At 40.2% G+C, this 26,699-nt stretch overlaps 1 protein-coding gene and 1 pseudogene across 2 annotated transcripts in view; one reads left to right on the top strand and one right to left on the bottom strand.

Annotated features, from left to right (window-relative positions):
- Pcf11 (PCF11 cleavage and polyadenylation factor subunit) overlaps positions 1-19,954 on the bottom strand; it is a 25,455-nt gene extending 5,501 nt beyond the window's left edge. Inside the window, exons 1-11 of one of the 2 annotated variants that reach the window (XM_059271324.1) lie at positions 19,277-19,954; positions 15,670-15,795; positions 13,804-13,992; positions 13,243-13,437; positions 10,976-12,093; positions 9,962-10,142; positions 9,377-9,860; positions 7,231-8,783; positions 3,184-3,283; positions 1,009-1,128; positions 450-555 (exon numbers count right to left, since the gene is read on the bottom strand). In XM_059271324.1, the coding sequence (XP_059127307.1) occupies positions 450-555; positions 1,009-1,128; positions 3,184-3,283; positions 7,231-8,783; positions 9,377-9,860; positions 9,962-10,142; positions 10,976-12,093; positions 13,243-13,437; positions 13,804-13,992; positions 15,670-15,795; positions 19,277-19,468 (4,364 nt within the window). In that variant the 5' untranslated portion in view covers positions 19,469-19,954. The remainder of the gene's footprint in view (positions 1-449; positions 556-1,008; positions 1,129-3,183; positions 3,284-7,230; positions 8,784-9,376; positions 9,861-9,961; positions 10,143-10,975; positions 12,094-13,242; positions 13,438-13,803; positions 13,993-15,669; positions 15,796-19,276) is intronic. The other variant, XM_059271333.1, reaches the window with a different exon arrangement.
- On the top strand, positions 19,588-26,699 carry LOC131914275 (pantothenate kinase 1-like; annotated as a pseudogene).

Raw genomic sequence — 26,699 nt, 5'->3', positions numbered from 1 at the left:
CCATGGAGCTTAAGATGCAGGTTATGAACCATCTGATGTGGGTGCTCGGAATCAACTCAGGGACTTTGGAAGAGCAATATGTGCCCTAAACCACTAAGCCATCTCTCCAGCCCCTAATGTTTGCATTCTTATTTATTTACATTTGTTCCTTGCTATCTGAAAGTAGAACATGATGGCTCACACTCGTAATCCCAACACTCAAGAGTTCAAAGCCAGCTTAGGCTAAAGAGACATCTCAAAAAAGAAAGAAGAAAAAGGTATTTATCACACAAGCTTGATGGTGTAAGTTCAATCCCCAGAATCCACAGTGGAAGGAGAGAACCAACTCCCAAAGTCACCCTCTAACCTACACAAACACATGCACGTACCTCCACTCTTACACATACACATTATACATGTACACAAGCACATGCACATTAATAATAAAAATGTAAAAACAGATCACATACTGCTTCAATTCTTCAATTGTAAAATTAGTAAGATCTGGAACATCTTGATCTTCATTCTGATCCTCCTCCTCTTCAGGGGGAGGCTGAGCAACAGCCTCATTTACCTCTGCAGTTGAGAAGATAAATTTCTCAATACTACATTCCCTGTGTTCTTTGTAGCAAAACATTGGTTACTAACATATATAGAGAAATCTATCTGGTATAAGTACATCTGATATGAAGTTTACTGGCCAAGGAACCTAATAAAATTTCTTAAAATTTTGTTTCCTCAACATTCAAATTATTTTCAAACCAAGCTAATACAGATGGACTAGTAAAAATTGGCACATTAACATTTGCAGTAATGTTTACTAACTAAAACAACCATGGGCCATGAAGATAGTTCAATCTTTAGATACTGTTAAAATTTTTACTATAACCCAATTACATTTGGTTTTCAAAAAATACCACAAACAATTCAATTATTCAACTATGGAAATTTACCATAACTTATTATACCCCATAATGTATCTATAACTTAATTAAGGTTGGTGTATATGAAGTATATAACCATACTCACGTGCTGTAGCTGAATCAGTCTGTGACAATTTGAGAATTCCTGTTTTTAGCAGTTTTGAAAACAATTCATTTACATCCACCTGACTGAGATGATTATCAGGATATGCCTTAGGAAGACCTCCTTTTAAAAAAAAACAGTAACATTCTTAAACATAAAGATTCATATTAAGCATTTTTTTTCAAAGTTGAAGCTCTCTTCAAGATATTCGACCAACAATACATCTTTTTAATAATGGGTTTAATTATTTAAGAGGTTTAAATAAATACTATTTGTAAGGCAATGAGGTATTATTTGGCACAACATACAGTATTTGAGGGGAACAGCATATCTGCCATACTCTTTTAAGGATGAACTTTACTAAATTCCTCGAGCATAATCCCTTTCATGCACCAAATGAACAAGAACAAAACTAAAAGGAAAGGGCATTTTTTTTACTTTCAATTAACAAATATTAAGAGAACCTGAAAGACAGCTTCCTAATAATAGTTCATACTTCTTGAAAAAACAAGTAGAACTTAAAAAAAATACACATAAGGCCTCATCCAATATTCCCAACCAAGAAGAACAAAATATCATTCCCTCTTCAACATTGTTCTCCTTTATTATATGTATAACCCAATATTCTGGAAGCCAGAAGAAAATCGGTAGTTTTTTCACGTATGTTATTAGCCTCAATTTAATAATTTTTTCCAATGAATTTTATTTGGTGTGTGTGTGTGTGTGTGTGTGTGTGTGTGTGTGTGTGTGTACCTAAGTGCAAGTGCCCATAGAGGCTAGAGGCACTGGATCTCCTAAAACTGAAGTTACACTACAGGTAGTTATGAGCTGCCTAACTGTGGGTAACTGAACCTGGTTCCTCCACAAGGGCAGAATGCATTCTTAAATTCTAAGCCATCTTTCTATCCACAGCAAAATTTTTATACAACAAAAACTAGTTTCTAAAGGAAAATATATTCATATGGCAAGTCACAAAGTATTTTCACATATCTCATTTTTCTTTTAAGAAAAAAAATCCTAAAAATATTGACACTATTCTTTTTTATAGAGGGGAAAAAAAACTGAATGACAGGGACGCTTGTTTATGCCTGGCCCAACCACAACTATGGGTGTGGGGGGGGGGGTTGCTATCTAATCCTAATTGTCCATCTAGAAATTAAAAGAATATGTATTAAATTCAAACTGACACAACTTTACGAACTACTTCATAAAATATAGTTTCATTAAAACTCCTTCGTTTGTAAGTTATGAAAAATTCTTTAAAAAATTTGTGAAGCCAGTACCAATACTATGTTAAAAGTACCATTTGTTTGGAGGGTTGTTTTGCTTTGAGGGTTATAGTTTTACTTTGGGATGTTTCTGTGTGTGATAGGGGTACTAGGGGTACTTGGGATAGAACTCTTGCCTTCGTACATGCTAGGCAAGAGAGCTATCACCAAAAACCACACTCTAGTTCCAAAAGCATATATTTGAAAAAGCTTAGAAATGTATGTTTTGTTTTGTCTGGCAGTGCTCAGGCTTGAACCCAGGGCTCATTCACACTAGGTAAGTGATGTGCTCCAACACTGAGCTATATTATATCCCCAGGCCTTATGATTTAGAAATTAAAACAAGTATCACAACAGTATATAATTCAGAGTATATACATATTTGTGTATATATATAATATATATTATATATATATTATATATATACATATACACACACACATACACTTCCCATTTACCACAAGTAAAATTAATTTTAAAGTGCATTATTAGTTACGACTCACTCTGAAGTAACAAAAATGCCTATCAGGGGACCTGGCTAAGAAATTAGTTGTTTTTTTTTTCTATTTGTGCACCTACTAAAAACTTATAAATGAATAATTTTATGAGGTATTAAGTTACTGGATCATAACACATCTATACATAGCCTATCACCACAAAATTATCATTCCTCTAGCCACTTCCAAGCCTCCACTCAATAGGTTTCCTTCCCTGACATCTCTATGTCCAGCCTAATCATCTCTAGCTGTAAAATGAGGTTTGCATGACCATCTGTCAAACAATATAAACTCAGAGGATAAAAACTCTTCAGCCAGATTAAATTTCTATTACTTGATCATAATCTCTCAAAAATGCCACTGAACAAAACAAGTTATGTCTTTTGAAAATATCACAGTTCAGAAGAACATACCTGAAGGATTTTGAATAAAAGCTCCAGGATTCTGTGGATGAACTGGTAAAAATTGTTGTCCTTGGCCAAATGGTACTGGCTGAGCAACACCAGTCAGAACCTTTAAGATAAATGTTAATTTTAAGAACATTCTACAATAAAAATTTTAACATTCTAATCACATAAGAATTTTCAGCCGTGGGGTGGTGGTGCGCGCCTTTAATCCCAGCACTAGGGAGGCGGATCTCTGTGAGTTCGAGGTCAGCCTGGGCTACAGAGTGAGTTCCAGGAAAGGCACAAAGCTACACAGAGAAACCCTGTCTCAAAAAACCACAAAAAAAAAAAAAAAAAGAATTTTCACAAATGTCCTAAGGTCCAAGGTCTGTGATTAAACTAAAGATTTAAAAAGTAACAGCTGGTTTACTTCCACAAACTATAACACCTTCTCCTATCTGTTTCAGAGTCATAAGGATCTGAGAATGAGTTAAAACGTCCTTTAAAAGGGACAGGCATGGTCCCCAGCACTCAGGAGGTAGAGGGAGGACTCTGACTTCAAGGCCAGCCTGATCTACAAAGAGAGTTCCAGGACAGCCAGGGCTACACGAAGAAACCCTATGGGGGATTAGAGAAAGACTTCCTTAAAAGTATAAAGAAAGCATGCAAATATAAGGTACCCATAAACTAGCTGTGTGACCTATGCTACACAAGTCACTTTACCCTGGAGGTGCTTTCCTTATTTTACAAATGGGAGAACAGGCATCCAAAGATAAAACCTTTACACAATCATAGGGGCTAGTTAGCAAAGCTAAAGCCAGAATTCCTAACCTTGGCCTTTTTCCAGTAAAAAATGTTTCAACCAGGTATGAAAAAAAAAAAGCAAAGAAAAACTGATGTAGCAATGTGAACTTCAAGCAGTTATTCTGCTTTGCCATCATTTTTTGGATAAGGTTATAGCTGAGTTCAAAGTAGATTACAAAAGTCAAAAGGAATTATAAACAAAACTAACAAACAAAAAACAGCTGGGAATGGTAGCTCATACCTGTAATCCCAGCACCTGAGAGGTTAAAACAGGTCAACTGTCTTGAGTATAAGACCAGCTTAGACTATACAGTTTTGAGTTCTGGGGCAGCCTAGACTACAGACTTGAGACCCTACCTAAAGAAAAATAAGCAAGACTGCAGGCCTAAATATGGCTTAGTGACACATCATCTGCTGAGAACCCCCGAGTTCAAACTCCAGAACTATAAAAGATAAAGATTACAATAAATTTATGAAATTAGTACTGTACTAACATCCAAATCTGGTGTTTGGCATTTAATAACATAAATAAATATTTGTTAATAAATCTTGTTCACTATATAATGTGACTTCTCAATGGTGTACACAACACACACACACAAATAAAATATAATAATACCAATTCTATACATCACAGAAAAAAGATTAAACAAAATATAATTATATAACATTTAGTTATATACCTGGTTGTAACAATTTTGGTGCCTGTCCTGGAACTCACTCTGTAGCCCAAGCTGGCCTTGAACTCACGGAGATGAGATCCCCTGGCTCTGCCTCCCGAGTGCTGGGATTAAAGGCATGCGCCACCACCACCTGGCAATAGTATTTCTTTTAAGGAAATACAAAACTTATTTACTTAACAGGTAGGACCTTTTTTTTTTTTTTTTTTTTTTTTGAGACAGGGTTTCTCTATGTAGCTTTGGAGCCTGTCCTGGAACTCACTCTGTAGACCAAGCTAGCCTCTGAATTCACAGAGGACCGCCTGCCTGCCTCAGCCTCCCTCCCTGAGCTGGGATCAAAGGCGTGGGACGCTATGCCTGGCAACAACTGTTTTTTTGTTTTGTTTTGTTTTTTTATACAAATTAGTGGAAATGAACAGAAGACTTACAAAAAAATTTGGATTGTGCTTTAAAGATTCTTATTTTTTCAATGCAATCCTACTACTATAATATGAATTGTCCTAGTAGAGTATCAGCTACGGGAAAGGAAATAAATTTAATCAAGAATAAATTCAGCAAGCAAATAAAAATAGTCAGGAATCAACTGATAGAAAATATATTGTGAACCCACTGCTTAAGACTACTTTAATACACATTTTTTTAAATGTATGCAAAAGCCAAGTGTGGTGGCTCATGACTTTAATCCCAGCACTTAGAAGGAAGAGGCAGGCAGATCTTTGAGTTGAGGTCAACCTGGTCTACATAGCTGAGTTCCAGGTCTCAAAAACAAAGTGTGCCGGGCAGTAGTGGTGCACACCTTTAATTCCAGCACTCAGGAGGCAGAGGCAGGTAGATCTCTGTGAGTTCAAGACCAGCCTGGTCTACAGAGCAAGTTCCAGGAGAGCAAGTACTACACAGAGAAACCTATCTTGGGGAAAAAAAAAAAGAGAGAGAGAGAGAGAGAGAGAGAGAGAGAATTCAAGGCCACCTGAACTACACAGTAAGCTCCAGCTGGCTTGACCTACAAATAAGACTCTTCTAAAACAACAAGAATGCACAAGTACACAGACAGATGACTATACATATCAATACGACTACAATATATTTAGAAAGCAGATAACAAGTTGGCTTTGTTGACATTAATATCAAGTCACTGTATGCAACTACAGTTAACTAAATAAGTGGCAAAAATAAAAAAAATTACAAAAGTATGTATAACATTTATTATCTCAGACTAAGGAAATATTTAGTCAAAAAAACTATAAGAAAATCAACTCTAGTGATTTCTTTAAAGTGTATCAGGGCTCGCCAGGTCGTGGTGGTGCACGCCTTTAATCCCAGCACTTGGGAGGCAGAGCCAGGCGGATCTCTGTGAGTTCGAGGCCAGCCTGGTCTACAGAGTGAGATCCAGGAAAAAAGTTTATCAGGGCTCAATAGCTGTTCAGGGTAATGGAGGTCTATAAAACATCGTATTAGCATTAAAAAAAAAAAAAAAAAAAAATTCAACAAAAGTGCAGTAAGGCCAGCAAAATGGCTCACTGGGTAAAGGTGCTTGTCAGGAAGACTGATGATCCCTGGTACCCACATGGGTAGGACAGAAGTGAGTCCCATAACTTTTCCTCTGCCTTCCACATGCTCACCACGTCACATGCACACAAATAAACATACAAACACACAAAATAAAAATGCATTTTTTTTTTACGTAAAAAAATAGCTCAGCAGCAGGTAGAGTGCGTGCCTATCACACACAAGCCCTTGTTGAATCCCCAGTGCTGAAAACAATGAGCACACCTATAATCTCAGCACCCCATAGGTGGAGACAGAGGAGAATCAGGTTCAAAATCACCCTCTGGTACAGTTCAAAAAATAATCAAGGCTAAATGAGACTTTATCACAGAAAAAAAATAAGGACTGGAGAGATGGTTCAGTCATTAGAAGTACTTCCTGCTCTGCTCTTCCAGAGGACCTGAGTTCAGTTTCCGGCATTCACAGGAGGCAGCCCACAAGGACTCCAATATGCTGTGTCTGACCTCTACAGGCACCCCGCACACACAAAGACAGGGGTATACACACAAAATTAAAATACAATCTTCTTTGTTTAGTTTTTGTTTTTGTTTTTTGAGACAGGGTTTCTCTATGTAGCTTTGTGCCTTTCCTGGAACTCACTCTGTAGCCCAGGCTGGCCTCGAACTCAGAGATCTGCCTGCCTCTCTCTGCCTCCCTAGTGCTTGGAATTAAAGGCGTGCGCCTCCACCACCACCACCTGGCTAAAATCAATCTTTTTTAAACAAAGTAAGTGTACATATACATTGAGAGGAAAGGAAGATATAAAGAGTAAAACTGCAACAGTTCAGTGTCTTGGGAGAATGCAAATTTCAACCCCAAAAAACCTCTCATCCCACTTTCCTAATATATAGGTGTTGGAAGTACATTAAGAACTTATACCATAAAATACATTCTTAAAGCTTTCCCCAAATATTAGAAACAATTTTTAGAAAGTTAACTCAACCTTGACTTACCAGAGAATTTGAGAGAAGCCTATACAACTTTGTCTCAAAAATAAATTTACTTACCTACATATAATTACCACAGGATAACTAAAATAGCTTACCTGTTGAGATGTCTGAATATTTCCTACTGACATTGGAGTTGGTAAATTGCCGAAGTTTCCAAACTGAGAACTCTGAAGATTCTTTTCATCAAAATAGTGTCCTGAAGCTCTGTTAAGGGGATTTGGGAAATTCTGGTTTCCAGGGCCATGAGGTCCATTAAAATTTGGTCCTTGAGGTGTATCAAATATTTGTTCGTGTCTTTGGAACTGTAGTCCTTGAGATGGAACATTAAAAGCATTGCCAGGTGGATCATTATATGGGCCAGTCTGATTGAAAGATTCAAGCCTTTGTGAAGGATGATTGTCAAATCGGGTACCTTGCAGACCAAGAGGAATATCAAATCTTGATGCTTGCTGGTGTTGTGGCCCATCAAATCTTTGAGGTACACTATCAAATCTTGGCTGAACCTGCTGTCCAGGTGGCCCATCAAATCTCTGTGGACCTGGCTGACCAGTTCTTTCAAATCTAGGACCTGGCTGGCCATGTAATCCATCAAATCTTGGCAAAAGTGATGGCTGACCTGGCTGTCCATCAAACCTTAAAGAGTGACAACCTTCAAATCTTGGACCACCTTGACCCAGAGGCCCTTCAATTCTCAGGCCACCTCCTGGTACAGGACCCTCAAACCTCATTCCACCTCCTTGTTGAACTAAAGGTCCTTCAAACCTGATCCCAACCCCTGGTTGGCCATGTGGTCCCTCAAACCTAAGGTTCCCACCTAGTTGATTATGTCCTTCAAATCTCAGCCCAGCTACAGACTGACCATGGGGACCCTCAAACCTCATTCCAACTCCTTGCTGTAGCAAAGGGCCCTCAAATCTGATAGCACCACCCGGCTGACCATGAGGCCCATCAAACCTAATTGCTGCCCCTGATGGACCATGACCCCCCTCAAATCTAAGTCCACCTACAGGCTGACCTCGAGGATTATCAAATCTAAGACTGCCCACAGGCTGTCCATGAGGGCCCTCAAACCTCAGACCACCCACAGGTTGACCACGATGTCCTTCAAACCTGAGACCACCCACAGGCTGACCCCCTGGTCCTTCAAACCGCAAACCACCTGTAGATCCCTCAAACCTCAGACTAGGTGAACCTTCAAATCGAAAACCGCCTCCTCCTCCTTGACCAATTGGCCCTTCAAACCGCAGAGGTGTTCCTACTGGTCCTGGAGGACCTTCAAATCTCAAAGGGCACCCACCTCCTAACTGACCTTGTGGTCCTTCAAATCTCATAGGGCCTCCTCCCCCCATTTGTCCTGGTGACCCATCAAACCGAAGAGAACCTGGTGTAGGAGGTCCATCAATTCTAGGGCTTAATTTATTAGGTCCTTCAAAAATCATCTTGGCTGGGCCATCTCGCGTCACAGATGGCCTACCAGGTCCATCAAATAATGGTCGGTCTTCAGCTAAAGCTGTAAGCCGCTGATTTGTATCAAGGCCAGCAAATCTTGATGCTGGGCCATCTACAAATGGTTTATCTGAATCTTCATATCTAGGTCGCTTAAGTGGAAAACGATCATTGAATGGAGATCTCTGCTCCTCTCGTACACCTTTTAAAAAGGAAAATAAACATCTTCACTAAATTAAATTTACATCAAATTTTTTTATAGTTATCTAAAAACTTATCAAAAGATATATCTCACTACATTATGGGTAGGGAAGAGACAGACTGCAACAGTAAGTTAAAAAGATGCCCTTTTGATTCAGATATACCGAAGGTTAAAAAAATTCCCATCCTGTCAAGATACTGTCATTTGACTTTGAGAGCAAGTTACTTAACATCTCTAGTTTTATTTCCTATTTGTAAAATTAGGATAATACATATTTCCTTGGGTTTTGTGAGGATTTAATCAAATTAAATATATAAAAAAATAAAAACCTAGTGAAGTACCTGATATAACTGACCTTATAAATTAAGTCCCTTCCCTTTCCATGAGAGGGTGGGGGAAAGGCAACAAGATACACACACACATATACATACATACACACATACACACACACACACACACACACACACACACACACACACACACACACACACAGGAAGTCTGAACAGTGATAAGATCCAGCCCCACTTAGCTTGTTCATTTTCCCTTCACTGCTGTGTGATTCAATAGGCATAATCTCATTTAACTTTTTCTACCTTTAGCAGAGACTTGCTCGTCATGTCTTCTCCGGCCCTCATGGGGTGAAAGATTCTCAGCATAAGTACGACTCCCAGATATAGGAGAAAGACGTCTTGCTCTTTCACTAAATTGTTCTTTTCTGTCAAACTGTGCTCCACTATTCCTACTTGCATGTTTACTTTTGGATGGCTCACATTCTATTCCAGACAACAAGGCATCAGTCAAAGGGTAGTCAAAAATATCAGGATCTAAGAGATCAAGTCTTGGAAATGAATGCTGAACCTGTGTCCTTTTCAGTTTTGCTTTATGTTCATAGTAGGTTAATTCAGCATCAGATAAGAGAGGTTTCTTTTTTAATCCACCTTTATTTTCTTCTGTAGGACTATCCCGTACATTGCATCTATGTTTACCTTCTTGATACTGAAATAGCTGTCGAATTTGATGCACAACAACAAGGAACTCATCCTGTGTAATTTCACCAGAAGCTAAACGTTCACTCGTCTGCAGAAGAATGATAAAATGAAATGAAATATTTTAAATATGAAAAATACAAAAACCTGGACAAAAGAAAATGATTACATGAGATTAACCATAGTTAATACCTTTTGAAGTAATTCTCTTTTGCTTGCAAGAGTTAACTCTTTAGGAATCTGAAGATTGGCATCTACACTTAATCGATGTTGCTGCTTTGGGGTTCGAGGTGACAAGATTCCTTTAGTGCTTGACCAGCTCTCCCTATGCCTTAGATGAGGTGGTTTACTATGTTCATCACCCTGTTGCAAGCTGAAACAACAAGAGCAGTGTTACTTCAAAGTGTTTATTTAAAAAATAAAATTCCCAGGCTGTACTTAAGAATGCTTTAAGGATCTGGTTAAATAAAACAGGTATATAAAATTTTTTTATTTGAAAAAGCAAGCCAAATCGAGTAAGAATTTTGATTTTTAGAGGTTGAGGATTTGATTCAGGGAGGAATGGTTGGTTGTCTGGCATATGCAAAGTCCCAGGTTTGACCCCTAACGGTGGTGGTGGTGGTGGTGGTGGTGGTGGTGGTGGTGGTGGTGGTGGCAACAGCAGCAGCAACCCACCCCACACTAACCCTGTCAAAAAAGGTAACAAGCTGATGGAGTAGAATCATGAATTCAGGGACAGAATGGGCTAGCCAGGTAGCATGTTCCAGGCCAGTTGGGGCTACATAGCTAGACCCTATAAAATCAATTAAAAACCAAAACCAAGCAACTTTGATGCTTGCATATAAACATACAACCTCAAGTAGATGAGTAAACCTTTCTAAACTCTCATGTTTCTATGAAATATAAGGTATTTAACCCACTGGGTTGTTTTTCACAACTAGAAAAATAATAACATTCAATTAGTATCTTCTGATGTTTAAATTAAACTACCTTTAAAATGCGTATTCTAAAGCCAGGAATAATGGATCTTACCTATAATCCCAGCATTCAGGAGGCTAAGGAAGACTCCCATGAGATAGAGGCCAGCCTGGGCTACTTAGTGAGTTCAAGCTAGCATGACAGTATGAGAACCTCACCTTAATAAAGTAAAAATACCAAAATAAAAATAATACATTTTGTATTTTACCAAAAACATCAGCAACATACCTTTTATTTTCTTCCCAACCAGATTTCCATCTTTTGGCAGACTTGGAGCTTTGCCAATTCTCTATATTCTCCTTTGGTTCAGCACCTGACTTCATAGAATGTTGATTTGCAGTTTCTTGCGGCCGATCCTCATCCATCTTTTTTAGCCGTCTGGGATCTCGAACATCCTGCTTAGTACTTCTCTTAACATTTCTTTCTTCCCTAGAAGGTGGTGGGAATTCCTCCATATGTGACTGTTTAAGTCCTGACTGACGCATCTTTCCAGCTTTGGGAGCCAAAGTTGGAGACATACTTCTTTGCCTTCGTTTGGGTGACCGTCTATCTCTTCTCTTCGGGGAATGTATAATTGGTGACCGAGACTTAGGTGACCTCGATCTTGATCTCTTCCGAGTACTTGATCTCCCTGGTTTTGTCCCCTGTTTTTCTAATTCTTCTGTAACCATGTCCTGTTTTTGCACAATGCCATTTATGATTTTACTTCTACTTCCAATCAGTCTGTGTTCAGATGATTTCATGTGCTCATCTTTATCCTTCTTTTCTGCAGTTTTTCTCTTTTCTTTTACATCTTCATCTTTGCCCTCAGCTTTATCCTGAAGATGCTTTTTTAATCGTGGATCTCTCTTGTTCATATCAGACAACCTCATACTTTCAGATTCTTGATTTTTCAAGTCTTTTGGGTGGGATAATTTGTTTTTTAAAGGTGATGGTGATTTAGATTTAGATTTAGATTTAGAATCTAACTGGTCAAGTTCTTTCTTGGTTACTCTTTCACTTGATTTACTTTTTTCTTGCTTAGATGAATTTAGTTTTTCAGAGGGTACAGTTTTACTTGTTTTAATATCAGACTGGTTTAATGTGTTCATTACAAATTCCTTCCTATGACTCTGTTCTTTGCCATGGGAAGAATGTTGGCTCATCCTGTTAAGACGGGGATCCCGGTTAGTTCCTTTCAAGTCTTGAATTGGTAAGGATGGACCCGGTCGGCTTTTGTCAGGTTGCACAGAAACCTGATGGGGAGTTTTAACAGCCATAGTGGGAATTTGTGAAACATGTAATTTAGATGGTGCTGATCCAGGACCCAAGTTGGCTGTCTCCTGCTGAACGCTAAGAGATACTGCCTGAAATACAAAAAATGTTCATGTTAAAACCATAACCCACGAAGAATATTTTATTTCCTTTTGTCATTATATAGACTACAGTCAAGATTAGAACATTTTCAATAAATCTACTTGCTCAATACTGCATTAACACTATACACTTTTTTGGGAGGGAGGGGTAAGGTGGTAAGGGTCTCACTATATAACACAGGCTGGCCTAGAACACACACAGACATCTGCCTATCTCTAGTTCCCAGTGCTAGAAAGGCATGCATCACCAAGCATGGCAACACTCTATACTTCTAATGTATAAATATAATGAAGAGAGAGTCCAAGCACCTAAATGATCTTGCCTCTTACCAGATCTTTACTCTGTATTTTAGAATATAACTTCTAATACAGTAATTCTTCAAAACTATCCAAGATTCTAAACCAGACTGTAGTTCAAAAACAATTACATGACTAAACTCCAAATGCTCTGCACAAAAGGATTCTAATTAAACTTTGTCATAAAATGGTTTCTCTCAAAATGTTAATGAACTCGTAAAACTCTGTCTTCCTACACCTAAATCTCAAACTTGGATACTAAGTAAATATTAGTCTTTCATGAGTACAAATTCACATGCTCTCAGGTCTCTATATTTTTGTAAACTTTTAAGAATATGATTTGTTCATGAATTCACCACAATACACTTACTATTTTAGGACTAAAATATTAAATCTCTATTAAGACAATGGTAAAACAAAACTACAGTGCTACCCTGGTAAGAGTATATATTTGTTTTTCTAGTGTTTTGAGACATACTGCCAGGCTGGCCTCAAACTTGCTATGTGACTAACGATGATCCTGAACTTCTGATTCTCCTGCCTCTTGTCCCCAAGTGCAGATTACAGACTTCTGCCATCATACCTGGTTGTTTGTAATAGGGTAATATACCAACTAAGGTACATATATTTGCATCCTCCTAAGATAGCAATTTCATAAAAAATATTGAGAAACAGAATACAGTTTATAAGCAAGTGTTTTATAAGGTTATAAAATATTGGCTTAATATCAATTTTTTAAATAAGTAGGAAAAAAGAATCATCAATGAAATATTCATATGTGAATTCTATTAACTTCCCTATTAGAAAGTTTAAAGACTTAAATGTCAAATCTCCCCTACTTACCAGTTGTGCCTTAGCTTGTTCTAACTCAAGCTCCAGCTTTTTCTGCTGAAGTTCTAACAACTGTTTTTGTTTTGCAAGCAACTGTTGCCTTATTATTTGTTCTTGAGTAAGATTCTTTTGTATATCAGGTACAATCGGAGGAGTGGAGATACTGGGGGAACTGACCACTGTACCAGGTGTTGAAGACTCCTCAGGCTATAAGAAAAGATACTTTTTAAGCAAAACATATCATAGCTAAAACTGCCAAAGGTCAACAATTATCAACTTTGCCTTACTATTATCCAAAGTCACAAATATTTAATCATACTTAAAAGTACACGTACGTGTGCACGTACACACATATACATACATACACACACACACACACACACACACACACACACACATGCTTAGGCATTTAAAATGGCAAACGTTACATAGTAAGACATAGTGATTACCTATATACATTTATTACTTCTTCAAATTAAACTGATTCTAGTTTTACTTTTTGGATAATTTATAAAAGTTAGCACTTGATAGTCAAATTGTACTAGCATATACACTATTCATATCAAGACTTACCGATTTATTTAAAAATTTCGGGTTCACATGGATGCTAGATGTATTCACATTAGGGGGCAGAGGTTTAATAGGCCAAGCAGGATCTAATGAATTGACTCTGACATCCAAGGCATAAAGTTTCTTCAAAGGGAATATTTCATCCCATGTGGAACGTAATTTAAATAAACTTTTTCTAGTATTTTCATCCACCTAGAACAACAGAACAATTCTCTGGCTTGTTAAGTTACTATAGAATGTTATGTATATTAAGTATAAAGCTACCTGCCACTTCACAAATAGTGTCCATTTATACATAAAGACTTATTAAAGTGCATTTGTTTATTAAAGAAAATTACTCCTCAAAAAAAAAAATCAGAAAAGAACTTATCTAACAGACTTCAAGCAAGCAACCAAGCAACTTTTTATGTTTTTAAAAACAGTCTCCACATTTTAGGGCTTGATATAATATTCCTAATAAACTCACTGGATAAAAAACAAAGCCAGAAAATAGTTTACCTGATGGCCAATTTTCTAAAGTTTATTGCTTAGTAGCATACAGTCAAAATAGATAAAATGATCTAACCAATCTAATACGACATACTCTATAAACAATCTATTGGGTACAGAAGACACCCTCATAATTTTAATTCACAAAATCCTAGCCAAGGATGGACATTACATAACTTGCTTACTCATATTGTAATGGATATAATTAATTTTTAGAAAACAGAAAAACCCAGTAACTTGGTAAGACAAGTTTTTTAACTCCAGTCTTTTTACCTATATTCATGTCTTTGGAGAATATATTTATGAGGTCATTGTTATTAACTGAAATAAAATTAAAGTTAGATTCTGTAAAAGTATGACACCAAACCCCCAAATAATTGGAACATACTGAAACTGAAACCAAGTTAAGTTGCCCTAAATTACTTATTGCACAGAGGGCTATCCTTAGCCACAGGTAACTAGTACTTAGCAAAGAGCTACAAATATTCATACTACTGATACTTCTTAGTAATATCCAAAACACAGCTTTCCAAACTTATTCTTCTATACTATTTCTATCCCAATAAGATCTAATGTGGTTTTTCTATTAAAAGAGAAAAAAAAACTGCCTAATTCTACCATTCAGACAGCTGTTAAGGTATGTCCTATAACAAGTGCATCTAATAGAACGTAACACCAACTACAAGTTATTGTTAGAAAAGAATCTTTAAACCTAAATACCTTCAAGGATCCTTCTTCTCAGTATGACAGAATTATCTTAGAAAACCCCTCCTGTTAACTACCAGTTACAGTGTCTCAATGGTACATACAATTTCTAGCTGTGGACACTAACAAGCATTTCTCCCAAACACTAGAGAGGAATAAAGGTATTTCCATAATAACCTAAAGCAATTAACTGGTTCACCATCCATACATCCTTGTAACTCACACTTTAACAACATAACAAGGTCCAAAGGGCATTTTGGGGAATAATAACAATAGGAACCATAGACTGAGGCACACTGGAAGATTATGCTTCCTACTCACCAGCACTAGACATTTAACCAACAAAAAAAACTAATACTCTGGAAGCTATTAGCTTTTTGTCCATACTCTAGAAACAGTTTCACATGACCAATACTCACATTTTGAAAATACACAATTCTAAAAGTTAAAGAATATTTAAGTGAATTAAACAGCATGTTTTAAGGCTCTAATATAAAAAAGAAAAACTATTATTTGCCACTTTCCTTGAAAAGGCATTCAATAAATGTTCCGAAGAATGAAACATTCCACCACCCAAGAAAACCCAACACAAGACAAGTATTTATTTAATCTGGAACACATAAAAATTCAAATGTTTCTATATATATGTATGTATGTATATATATATATATATACCTTTTCAAACACACAAATAAATGTTGCAACTAGATTTTTAGTAAAGGCAGTGAGATACTCTCTTCCAACGTTTTTCACGATAGAATCCATAAGGTACATAACAGGAAGCTTCTCTGAGGAAGGAGCCTAAAGCATAAAAAAGAAACTGAGAAGTTTAGTATAGTGAATTGCCACCAAGGAATTACTTTTAAAAGTGTTTTTAAGCCTATAATACAGACCTCTAGTTTTGTTGGTACAAAATGCTTTTGATTATGTTAACTTTATAAGCCTAAGTGTTCAAGTACTTGTTTTTAGTTGTGCATAAAAAAAAAAAGCTCAGAATTATCAAGAAAAAAAAACATAACCTCTAATACTTAATACTCAACTTAATTTCAGGTGCATGTAATAAAAAGGCCCGTGTTCAAAATGACAATAAAAGGAGAGGAAAAATATTTTCTGTAATCCAAGTGTCAGCTTTGATATCTGTGTTTATGTTGTGCTGGTTTCACTGGGTAATTTTATATGTTAAAATCTAGAAAGCTTTGTTACCTGTAAAATCATTGATTACTTCCTATAATCCAAATGAAGAATGAAACTAAACACACTTCACATAAGAAGTCAATGGCAAGACGCTTAAAACTTGCACATGAACATGCAGAAGTGCAAGCTTGTTATTGATACAAGAAAAACTGGACAGAGGAGCCGCTGAGTCATGTCAGTCAGGTTCAACTTGACTGGAAACCTGGATGTCCTGAAGATTTTCTTCACAGCATGGACTGTCGTCGAAATATCTCTCCTCTTACATGCACAAACCAGGAATTCTAAATTTGTGCTGAGCCAGTGTGGTGATGCTGATAAAGGTACCAGCCCTTCCAAGGTAAAGTTGCCGCGGTGAACTGCAAAGCCTACCCACCACTGGCTTTTAGAAGGCACAGCAAGCTTCCAGAAAGCATCAGCAGGTTCACAGACTTGTTGAGGAGCACTAAGACATGCCATATAAGCTGTTAACTGATTCCACAGGAGTACCCATGATTTCAGAAAACAAAACTTAAGTGAATCCCCAACTACCCACCCCATGTGTATGAATCTAACTAAACACTTACCCATAGCTACCTATAGCTAGAAGCAGGCACACACTCCTGGGGTATGCAATGCCATGCTTCACAAAACCAATTGCCCTGACAAGTGTGTGGAAATGCTCTTGCTTCTGATATCACCTTTACAACCAAAGTTGACTAAAGAAACATTGGAATAACTCTGTATGAAAACCTTGGGGTTCACAAGGCCACTGTGTGCGGGCAAACTATTAAGTACCAACATGTCAAATGCTTTATTGCTGTGTCTTCACCTTATGTCTTGTTTTATACCATTTAAGTAATTATTGTACTTAGGAAGATAAACAGGCTCTTTTAACACCACAATCTGTTCAAGAGGCTAGTATTTGATTGTACAAGGGAAGGCCTATGTAATATTCTTTTTCGCTACTGCTATCTTATGGGAAGAGTGAAATTAAGTGTGAGTCCATTAGTTTAGTATTGCTGAGATGCTAAAGAATAAGGACACAAGCATACACTTCCAGAAACACAAAAACCAAGCCAGCTGCTACCAAATGACGGCAAACCCTCCCCTCACCCCCAACCCAGGTTAAGATTCTTTCCCAAAGTGACCTTTACATCTTCTACTTAGTCTGGCTTTACAAAAATAACCAGGAAACGTGCTCAAAAACTTCGAGCTGTCTTTTACCAGCAAATAGTCCACCTATTTTCACCACTTTGTGTAACAAAATACACAAATACAAGTTTTATGTGGTCAATATATTCTGCATAAAGTTTTCAGTTCTCCAAGGTCTTGTAGATCCATTAAGAACCAGTAAGGAAGCTGTCTCCTTTGAGTGCAATCGGGGCTGCTAACTATTAGGTGCTGTGAATATCATTACCCAAAATATAGTTTGGAAACCTTGGTTATGAATCTAATGTTAACTCTTCAACAAGGCAAAACTACATTTTCTCCTACAACATGTATGTGGTTATCAACAAAAATCTGAGTATGAGGAGCACTTCCTTCTTAAACCTCATACTTTAAAAACAGCTGTTTCACAGGCATTCAACAGGAAAAGGTGAATGGAGACTTTTAGCTGTCAAAATGAACATGATAAATTTGTTGAGCCCTTAAAAAAAAAAAAAAAAAAAACAAACCTTTCCCCCTCTTTAAATAAGATATGAAAGGACCACGTGAAACCGTGTATCTTGTGAACTGATGGACCTAAAGAAGAATGAACCCAAGTCACTTAAAGACTTTTGTTTAAAACACACAACCACATAAGTAAAAATTCTTGGAAACAGATTCTACACCTTACAAAGGTAAATAAAAAAGACAAATACATATTTTATATGTTTTATTCACAAATTTTATAATACCAGTCACACATTTCAAAACCATTTATTAGAGTCAGACTACTCAGTTTTACACTAGACAGAAACCGTCTCTAAACAATATATTGGTGGTTGTTGTTAAAGTGGCCTTTTAAAAGGGGTTCACTCTGCTAAAAGGAGGCTCATCCTGATAACTTCAACACTAACAACTAGAAAAAAAAAACTAAACCGTAAATACAAGCTTGAAAAGTAACTTAAAACGTATTAATTGGGAAGCGGTTAAGATTCATTATAACTAAGTTTAACAGTAACTTTACTTAAATGACATATCGCTCCTACATGAATCCCCAGAAGAGGAAGACCACAGGGAAATAGAAGGTGGCAAAGGACCACTTTGGTCAAGGGGTGAAGAAAAGCAAGCCTTCACTATCAGGGAAGGGGAAAAAAAGAGAAAAGGAAAAGGAGGGGCTGAAATTTCCAAAGAAACTCCAAGTATTTGCTACCCACTGGGGCAATTCCCAACCTACAGGTTGGATAAGATCTTCCCCTCACACCCAAACCCCACCCTCTGCTCAATTTCCCTACCATTGGGGCAAATCAGACCCTCCGAGAGGAGAATAAAAGTTTGATCTAACATCCCCCACCCCAAAATGGGGCTGACGGGTGTGAGCAGCTGCCTGGCTGGCAGGGAATGGATTCTCCTCTCTTCCCTTTCGCATCATGTGCTTTGCAGGCGCCATGTTGAGCTAACAGGCCGCTGCTCCACTCGGGGCCAATTCCCTACACCCAACCCACCAGACAGCTCGCTCCCAGGTCCCCCTTCACCTCCTTCCAACCCCAACCCACAGAGCACAATTCCCCACAAGGACACTAAGGGAAAGCCCCTCCCCACCTTCCCGGGGGCTTAAGATATTTGTTTTAACTCTTACTCTCCCAAACCACAAACTGCCTCTAAGTGTCCCCCGATCCGAAAGGGCTGTCCCCAGAGCGTGCGAGCGTGGGGACGTACTCCGAGGTGGCCTAAATAGGGAGTTGGTAAGCGGAAACGGGGCTCCACCCTGCATCCTCCCCGCTCCCTCCCCGAAAGAGGCCCACGCTCCCAGCCAGGGCCAAAGACCAAGCCCGAGTCGGGGGGTGGGGGGTTGGAGAGGAGGAACTCCGTTCCCCCTCTTCGGATGGAAGCGAGACCTGGGATGAGGCTGACACTAAAATCAAGGAGTATTAGAAGAATAGTAGGCTGCGGGGTGTATAAAAACCTTGGCGGTTTGGGCCTCGATGAGAGAGACGATCTCCTTGGCGAAGGGCAGGTTCTCCTCGGCTAGAATGGTCAGCATATTGATGTGCGGTTTGCTATTGAAGGTCAGGTCTTCCAGCGACGACTGATAATCCCGACAGGCGTCCTCCCGGGCCCCCGCAGCCCCGGCCTCGGCCGGCGTCGGCTCTGACATTGCGCCGCGGCCCCCCTCCGAGGTCCGCCGCCGCCGAAGCTGAAGCCGCTCGACACCCCGCCTCCCTTCCGACGCCTCGGCCTCGCTCCCCGGGTCTCCGGCGGCTGCGGCTTCACCACATGCTGACCGCGGAGGGGGGATGGGGGACGACCCAGGGGGAACCTCGGGGAAGAAACGCCGCAGCCTCACGGGGAATCTCCGTCCACTTCCAGCCGCCGCCGGGGCTCCTTTCTCCACAGACACAAAATGGCGGCGGCGGCGGCGGCTCCAGCTCCGAAAATGTCTGTGTTCCCAACCGCTGCGTCGTGCGAAATGAACTAGGGGAGGGGAAATGTGCGGTAAAGGGGCGGGGCCGTTGGGAACACCAGGCGGGATTGGCTGGCCCGCGCGTGTCACAGGCCCCGCCCCCGGCTCTTCCGCAGGACGTCCAGGCGCCTCCTTCTTCCTCGGCCCCGACTCGGTTTTCGCAGCACCTCCCGCTCGGAGGCGCGGTGCAGAGGACGGTCGGCTCTCATTGGCCAATTCGTAAGGGACTGTTCGGTCATTTGTTACCATAACAACCCACCCAGGGAAGCCAATAGAGGACGGCTGCTCCCGAGGACCGGCCCAACCAGTTTAAGAAAGCTCCACCAGGCCCCTTTTCGTCCCGCCTCTGCACTCCTCCAAGCACAGGGCGGCCCCGTCCATCATCCCTCCTCCCGCCTGCCACTGCGGTGAGGGCGGGGGATGGAGTGAGCTGGAGGAGCGAAGGCCTCCAGAGCAGGCCAGTCAGTCTCCTCAGTCTCAGGTGCTCCCGGGAGCCTGGGCGGGGTCGCCCGGCCAGCTGTTCCTCCGGCTTTAAGGCGAGGGCGGAGGTGCCTGGCCAACCCGGAACCCAGACTGGAGTCACTCCTGCAACAGCTTCCCTCATAAAAGCACTTAGACAGGCTTGCAGGAGTTGAGTCCCCAGGAAAATGTTATTAAGAGATGCTATGTGAGAAAGGTGATCCCCAAGGAGTTGGAGATCTTTTGAGGAAGTCACATTTCTGGAAGGATATTCATAATAGCAACACCCAGCCGCAAGCCTAAGAGCTCTCATCTCTTAATCTGCTTCACTTCTAAATGACCTTAGAATGCAGTAGCTGAGCCTTGCTTGGTGGCTCAGTCCTTTAACCCCAGCATGAGGAGGCAGAGGAAGGTGGAACTCTGCGAATTCGAGACCAGCCAAGTTCCAGCCCAGCCAGTGCTACATAGCAAAGCCTTATCTCAAAAACCAAACATGCGCCGCCAAGGCGGTGGTGGTGCACGCCTTTGATCCCAGCAATCGGGAGGCAGAGCCAGGTGGATCTCTGTGAGTTCGAGGCCAGCCTGGTCTACTGAGCGAGATCCAGGACAGGCACCAAAACTACACAGAGAAACTCTGTCTCGGAAAACAAAAACAAACAAACAAAAAACAAGCATGCATTTAATCCCCGCACTCAGAAGGCAGAAGCAGTCTGATCGCTGAGTTCGAAATTGTGAATTTCTACATTGTAAATTCTAGGACAACTAGGGTGATGAAGAGAGACCCTGCCTCAAAACAACAATAAAAATAAAATAAATAAATAAAAATACACTATCTGGCCTGGCGGTGATAGCCCATGCCTTTAATCTCAGCACTTGGGAGGCAGAGGCAGATCACTGAGTTTGAGGCCAGCCTTGTCTACATAGAGTTCCAGGACAGCCGTGCCTGGCTACACAGAGACCCTGTCTTGAAAAACAAAAAACAACACCACAGAATCTGAGATGGCTCAGTAGTTAAGAGCACTGGCTGCTCTTCGAGAGGACCAGAATTCCACTTCCAAGACTCACCTTACATCCACAAGGCAGCATACAAATATATAACTCTAGTCCCAGGAGATCTGATGCCCTCTTCTGACCTCTGAGGCCACCAAACATGCCATGGTGTATGTACATACGTGCAGGCAAAATACCCATACACATAATTTTAAAAAGTAAAATTTATCTGTCAGTTTGTTTTGAGGGTTGAAATTATTATGAGTCACAATAAAACAACTTTTTTAGCATTCTTGTTATTTCTAATACTGAGCCTTAGTTTGAAAGGCTGAGTTCATTCACGCCCTTCCTTGACTATTCTCCAAGAAATAACCTAGGCCAAGGCAAGAATAAAGCCCCTTAGGTGAGTGAATTAAACTACTGATGAGATGTATATGTAGAGAACACTTAACTCGGGATAATCAATCAAAGCACAGAGTTGAGTAAAATGATTTCACTTGGTTTCTTCAGCACAACTTCCTAGCTTCATCACTAAACATTGTTTGACTTCAGTCAGTTTGCTTTCTAGTATGTGAAAAAAAAGTGATAATTTTCATTTCATAATGTGTTACAAAGATGGGATGAAATGTGTATTTGAACCCACAACTCCACTTCCAGCAATGCAAAACATATTGTGGATGTTAGGATGTTGCTAAGCTTGCCTGGTTTTCAAGTTCTAACTCAAAAAGCCTAGCATATATTTTCCCCATTCTGTTCTTCTTTGATTACCAGTTAAAGCCCTAAGCATGCTTTCCTGAAACTGTGGGCTTTCTCCCTGTTTTCCATAAAGACAACCCCATTTCTACTTTGTGGAGCTGCTTGAAGACTTCCATTGTTGGATCTGCCTGCTTGCTTTCTTCCCTTTTTTTTTTTTTTTTCTGGCCTTAAACTCACAGAGATCCACCTGCCTCTGCCTCCCAAGTGCTGGGATTAAAGGCATGCACCACCACCACCCAGTTCTGCCTGCTTTCTTGGACCCTAATTCAAAGGTAAAGCTATCTGTTTCTCCTCTCCATCTCCCTCCTCCAAGGTGCTGCCAGGATTTACATCGTACCCTCTCTGTGGTTTCCCCTCACACTATAATAAAATGGTCCTCAAGCTTTAAAAAAAGGATTAATTAAACACATGAGAAATAAAGTGCATAGAAGCATATTCATTCAGTATGATTTAAGATAAAAACAAATTGAAACCAGGTAACTGTCAGCTGGTACAGACAACTTAAGTTATCCACGTGTGTGCAATTGAGTAGCAGTTGTCAAGCCCTTTGGTGTCAGGACAGTATTACACTCTTAAATACTATTAAGAACTCCAAGCCAGGAGGTGGTGGTGCACGACTTTAATCCCAGCACTTGGGAGGCAGAGCCAGGCGGATCTCTGTGAGTTCAAGGCCAGCCTGGGCTAAAGAGTGAGTTCCAGGAAAGGTGCAAAACTACCCAGATAAACCCTGTCTCGAAAAAACAAACAAACAAACAAAAGAACTCCATATAGCTTTAGTTATACAGATTGCATTTGTTAATATTTATCATTTGAAAATGATACATCAGAAAATGTTTGTAATTTAAAATAGTAGGACTGGAGAGACGGCTCAGCAATTAAAAGCACTTGTTGCTCTTACAAAGGGCATGGGTTTGGTCCCCAGCACCCACATGGGGGCTCACAACCATTCATAACTCCAGTTTCAAGAGATCCAATTCCCTCTTCTGACCTCTTGGGTATCACGCATGCAAGTGGTACACAGACATACATGTAGGCAAAACACTTACATATGTAAAATAAAATAAGCAAAATAATAAACATTTAGAATGTTAATATAAATAATGTTGTTTTTGAAAATTATATTTGGCCCAGCACTTGGGAGGCACAGGCAGATAGAACTCTGAGTTGGAGGCAAGCCTGGGACACAGTCAGACCCTGTCTCAAAAATAAAACAAAAAACTAACAATTATATTTTCTAAAAGATCAAGAAAAGTCAATGAGAAAAATCTCAGAGTTTTGTTTGTTATTTCCCCTGGTTTTTCAGGACAGGGTTCCTTAGTATAGCCCTAGCTATCCTGGAACTTGCTCTGAAACTGATCTCGAACTCAGAGATCTGCCTGCCTCTGGCTCCCCAGTGCTGGAATTAAACATGTGGGCCACCACTGCCCAGGTTTTGTTTTGGGCAAATCTCTTCCATGTCTAACTTAATAAAAGCCAGCTGAGCTCTCGGATTCACTTCTGCCTTTCCTCTGGCACAGTTAACAGTCAAGCCGCTTCTGGAAAACTCTGTAATACAGCAGTGAAAGAGAGACAGAAAATAATTTCTTCGAGTTGTTGGGAAAATAACTCTGACTTACAGCTCTCCTGTCATTCTGAGAACTAGTACATTGGAATGCTATGTGTCTTTTTTTTTTTTTTTAAGACTTAAATTCTTGGCTAGGAAGTGGTGACACACGCCTTTAACCCCAGCACTCAGGAGATAGAGGCTTGGCAGATCTCTTGAGTTTGAGGCCAGCCTGGTCTACAGAGTGAGTTCCAGGACAGCCAAGGATACATAGAGAAACCCTGTCTCTGAAACAAACAACAAACAGAATAATAACAAAATAAAAAGAAGCTCTTTGTGTGCTATTCTAGAAGGTTTTTGTTGTTGTTGTTTGGTTTTTACGAGACAAGGTTTCTCTGTGTAGTTTTGGTGCTGTCCTGGATCTCACTCTGTAGACCAGGCTGGCCTTGAACTCACAGAGATCCGCCTGGCTCTGCCTCCCAAGTGCTTAAATTAAAGATGTGTGCCACCACCACCCAGTTCGCTTTACTTTTATTAGAATGATAGTAATTATGGAGCTAAGCAAACATAAATCTTAGAATATGTCCAATTCCACCAGGCAGTCCAGAGCATCAATCAACTGAAGAATTACAGAATTCATAGAGCCAAATCAGCATAGACTTTTTTAGAAAGTTTAATGTTAGCCATGGGCTTGAAACAGGTTTTGCTGCTTATCAAGAAACTTCAAACTCTCAGGGCTTTATAACCAATGTTTTTTCTTCTTCTCTGGGTCCGTGGGTTGCTGTGGCTCTGCTGGGTTGGGCTAGAATCAGATGGGCTTGACTCCAGGCTGCTGATTAGGTTCAGGTGTACACCACAAATTTCCTCATACTCCTTGGACCAGTGGCTATGTGGGGCATGTTTTTCTCATGAAGGGTCACAGGAGTTTGAAAAGTAAGTAGAAATGTAAGATGGCCCTCCGGGTCTTGACCTGACATGTTTGTCATTTGGGCCCATGTATCTTTGACCAAAACAAATTACAAGGCCAAACACATCAATATTTGGGAAGAGGGGGGAATGCTTCTGCCTCCTCTAAGAGATTATATGATAAGGACAAGATACAGGATTCTACTGAAGAAAGTCCTGAAGCACTTGTGATTTAAACTACCACAGCATCAAAACATGCTCACAGAATGATGCCCCTGGGTAGTTGCATCCCACTAAATAAATTCTTGTCCATAAAAGTTCTGTTGAAGGGGATGGGAATGGAGGCTAACTGTGGTCTTCTGGGACGGGTAAAAATAGAGAGATTATCACAAATCAGCTCCATATTGGATGAACACGTATATATTTGGCCTTTCAAGCCTTATTTGAAGGAGAAAGGCACACGACATTGGCAGCAGCAAGGGGTTGGTGACAGGGTGAGCTAGGCCTTGTCCTGACTCCATGCAGCATTAGCCTGTTAAGTGTGACAGACCAATGTGCCTTCACCAGCACACATCCAGTCATCATGGGAGATGGAAAGATCCACTCGCGTGTTTGGCTCTGCTTTTCTATGGTGCTGGGGATGAAACTCAAGGTCTCGTGCCTGCTAAGCAATTGCTCTCCCAACTGAGCTGGAGCTCCAGCCCCAAGCAGTAGGAGTTTTGCTGTAGCAGAGCATAATACTGAAGATTAGGCCCATGGCAAAGCCAGCCTCTTAGGTACATATCCCTCAACATGATGGCAGAGGAGACCCCTATTATACACAGAAGCTATATTCTTCAAAACATTTGAATTCACAGGTGAAACAAAGATAAAGATTCACTTGTCTTTGACAACTTAAATTCACTGATTGAATTAAATGATAGGTCCCGTCACAGGACAGACCACGTGAGGCTGGAAGTTGCCAGTCTCAATGGCTGTTTAAAACCGGTCTAGAAGCCATCAATTAAACATTAAAAGACATGATGAGGGGCTAGAGAGATGGCTCAGCAGTTAAGAGTACTTGCTGCTATACTAGAGGACCCAAGTTTGGTTCCCAGCACTCATGTCAGGTAGCTTACAACTAACTGCCTATAACTCCAGCTAGAAGGGATCCAAAACCCTCTTCTGCCCTCCTCCAGGACCAACACACAGCGCACATATACATACAGAGACATACACACAATACACACAAATAAAAAATGAGTCTTGAAAAAAAGACATAAGGAGGCAGTGTGACCCAAAATCAGAAGAAAAACGAAATCAGTAATAGTAGACGCTAGAGATAGAAGTTAAAATAACATAAAAAATGGGCTAACACAATCTGAGAAGAGATGAACAAATAAATGGAAAGACAAAGAATTTCAACAGAGATGAATCTGGAAGGAAAGAAGCAGGAAGGGAAGCAGGGAGAGACGGAGGTAACAAATAAAAAAAAAAACTCAGAAGTTAAAAATGTAACTCAGGGGTTCGGTCCTCAGCTCTGAAAAAAAATAAATAAAAGTAAAAATGTAACTCAGGGGCCTGAGAGATGGCTCTGCCATTAAGAGCAAAAATGGCAAAGAGCAAATATTCCCATGGTTTGGCATGGATATTGGCAGAACCCTGGTTAAATGGTTTACTTTGAACCAAAGAACAGAAGAGGAAGAGGAAGAGGAAGAAGTGGAGGACCTGAAGAGCATCCAGAAGTATTTGATTTCTAGTACTGCTTGCAGCAAAACTGGGATCCAAAACACCCACCTGGAACGGAAAACCATGACCATGTGGGTGCAAAGGGAACCTGCACGCCATGTGTGCCCACCTATGCCATGCATACGATCACTCAAATGGACAGCGACTAGAACTTCTCCAGACTTCACACAACCCCCTCTGCCATGGAAGGTGGGGCTTTCAAGTCTGAGGAGAACTTCAGAATGAGTGCAGACTTGCAACTGCATAAACTGGACTATTTGATTCAATTCACAGCCTGCTTTAGTTGACTTGGTTGGTTTAAACGGTAAGACAAAATGTTACTAGTTTGAAAACTCCACAAATCCTGAGCTGTATCAAAACAAACAAACTTAGGCTCATGTCTTGGCATTCTAGAAGTGTACTCCAGGGATAACTACAGAAGAGTTGTGGAACCAGTCTTGGACATTCCTAGGCCTGAGCTGCCAGCTGGCTGGTTGTGAGACTATTGAAAAGGCTCTAGAAATGGCAGGTATGCCATGGACTTTTGGTCCAAAGGACAGCTAA

The sequence above is a fragment of the Peromyscus eremicus genome, chromosome 1 (genome assembly GCF_949786415.1).
Source record: "Peromyscus eremicus chromosome 1, PerEre_H2_v1, whole genome shotgun sequence".
NCBI classification, from domain to species: domain Eukaryota; kingdom Metazoa; phylum Chordata; class Mammalia; order Rodentia; family Cricetidae; genus Peromyscus; species Peromyscus eremicus.
Note: the sequence above shows the minus strand (reverse complement) of the source record. Positions and strands in the feature narration are given on the sequence as shown.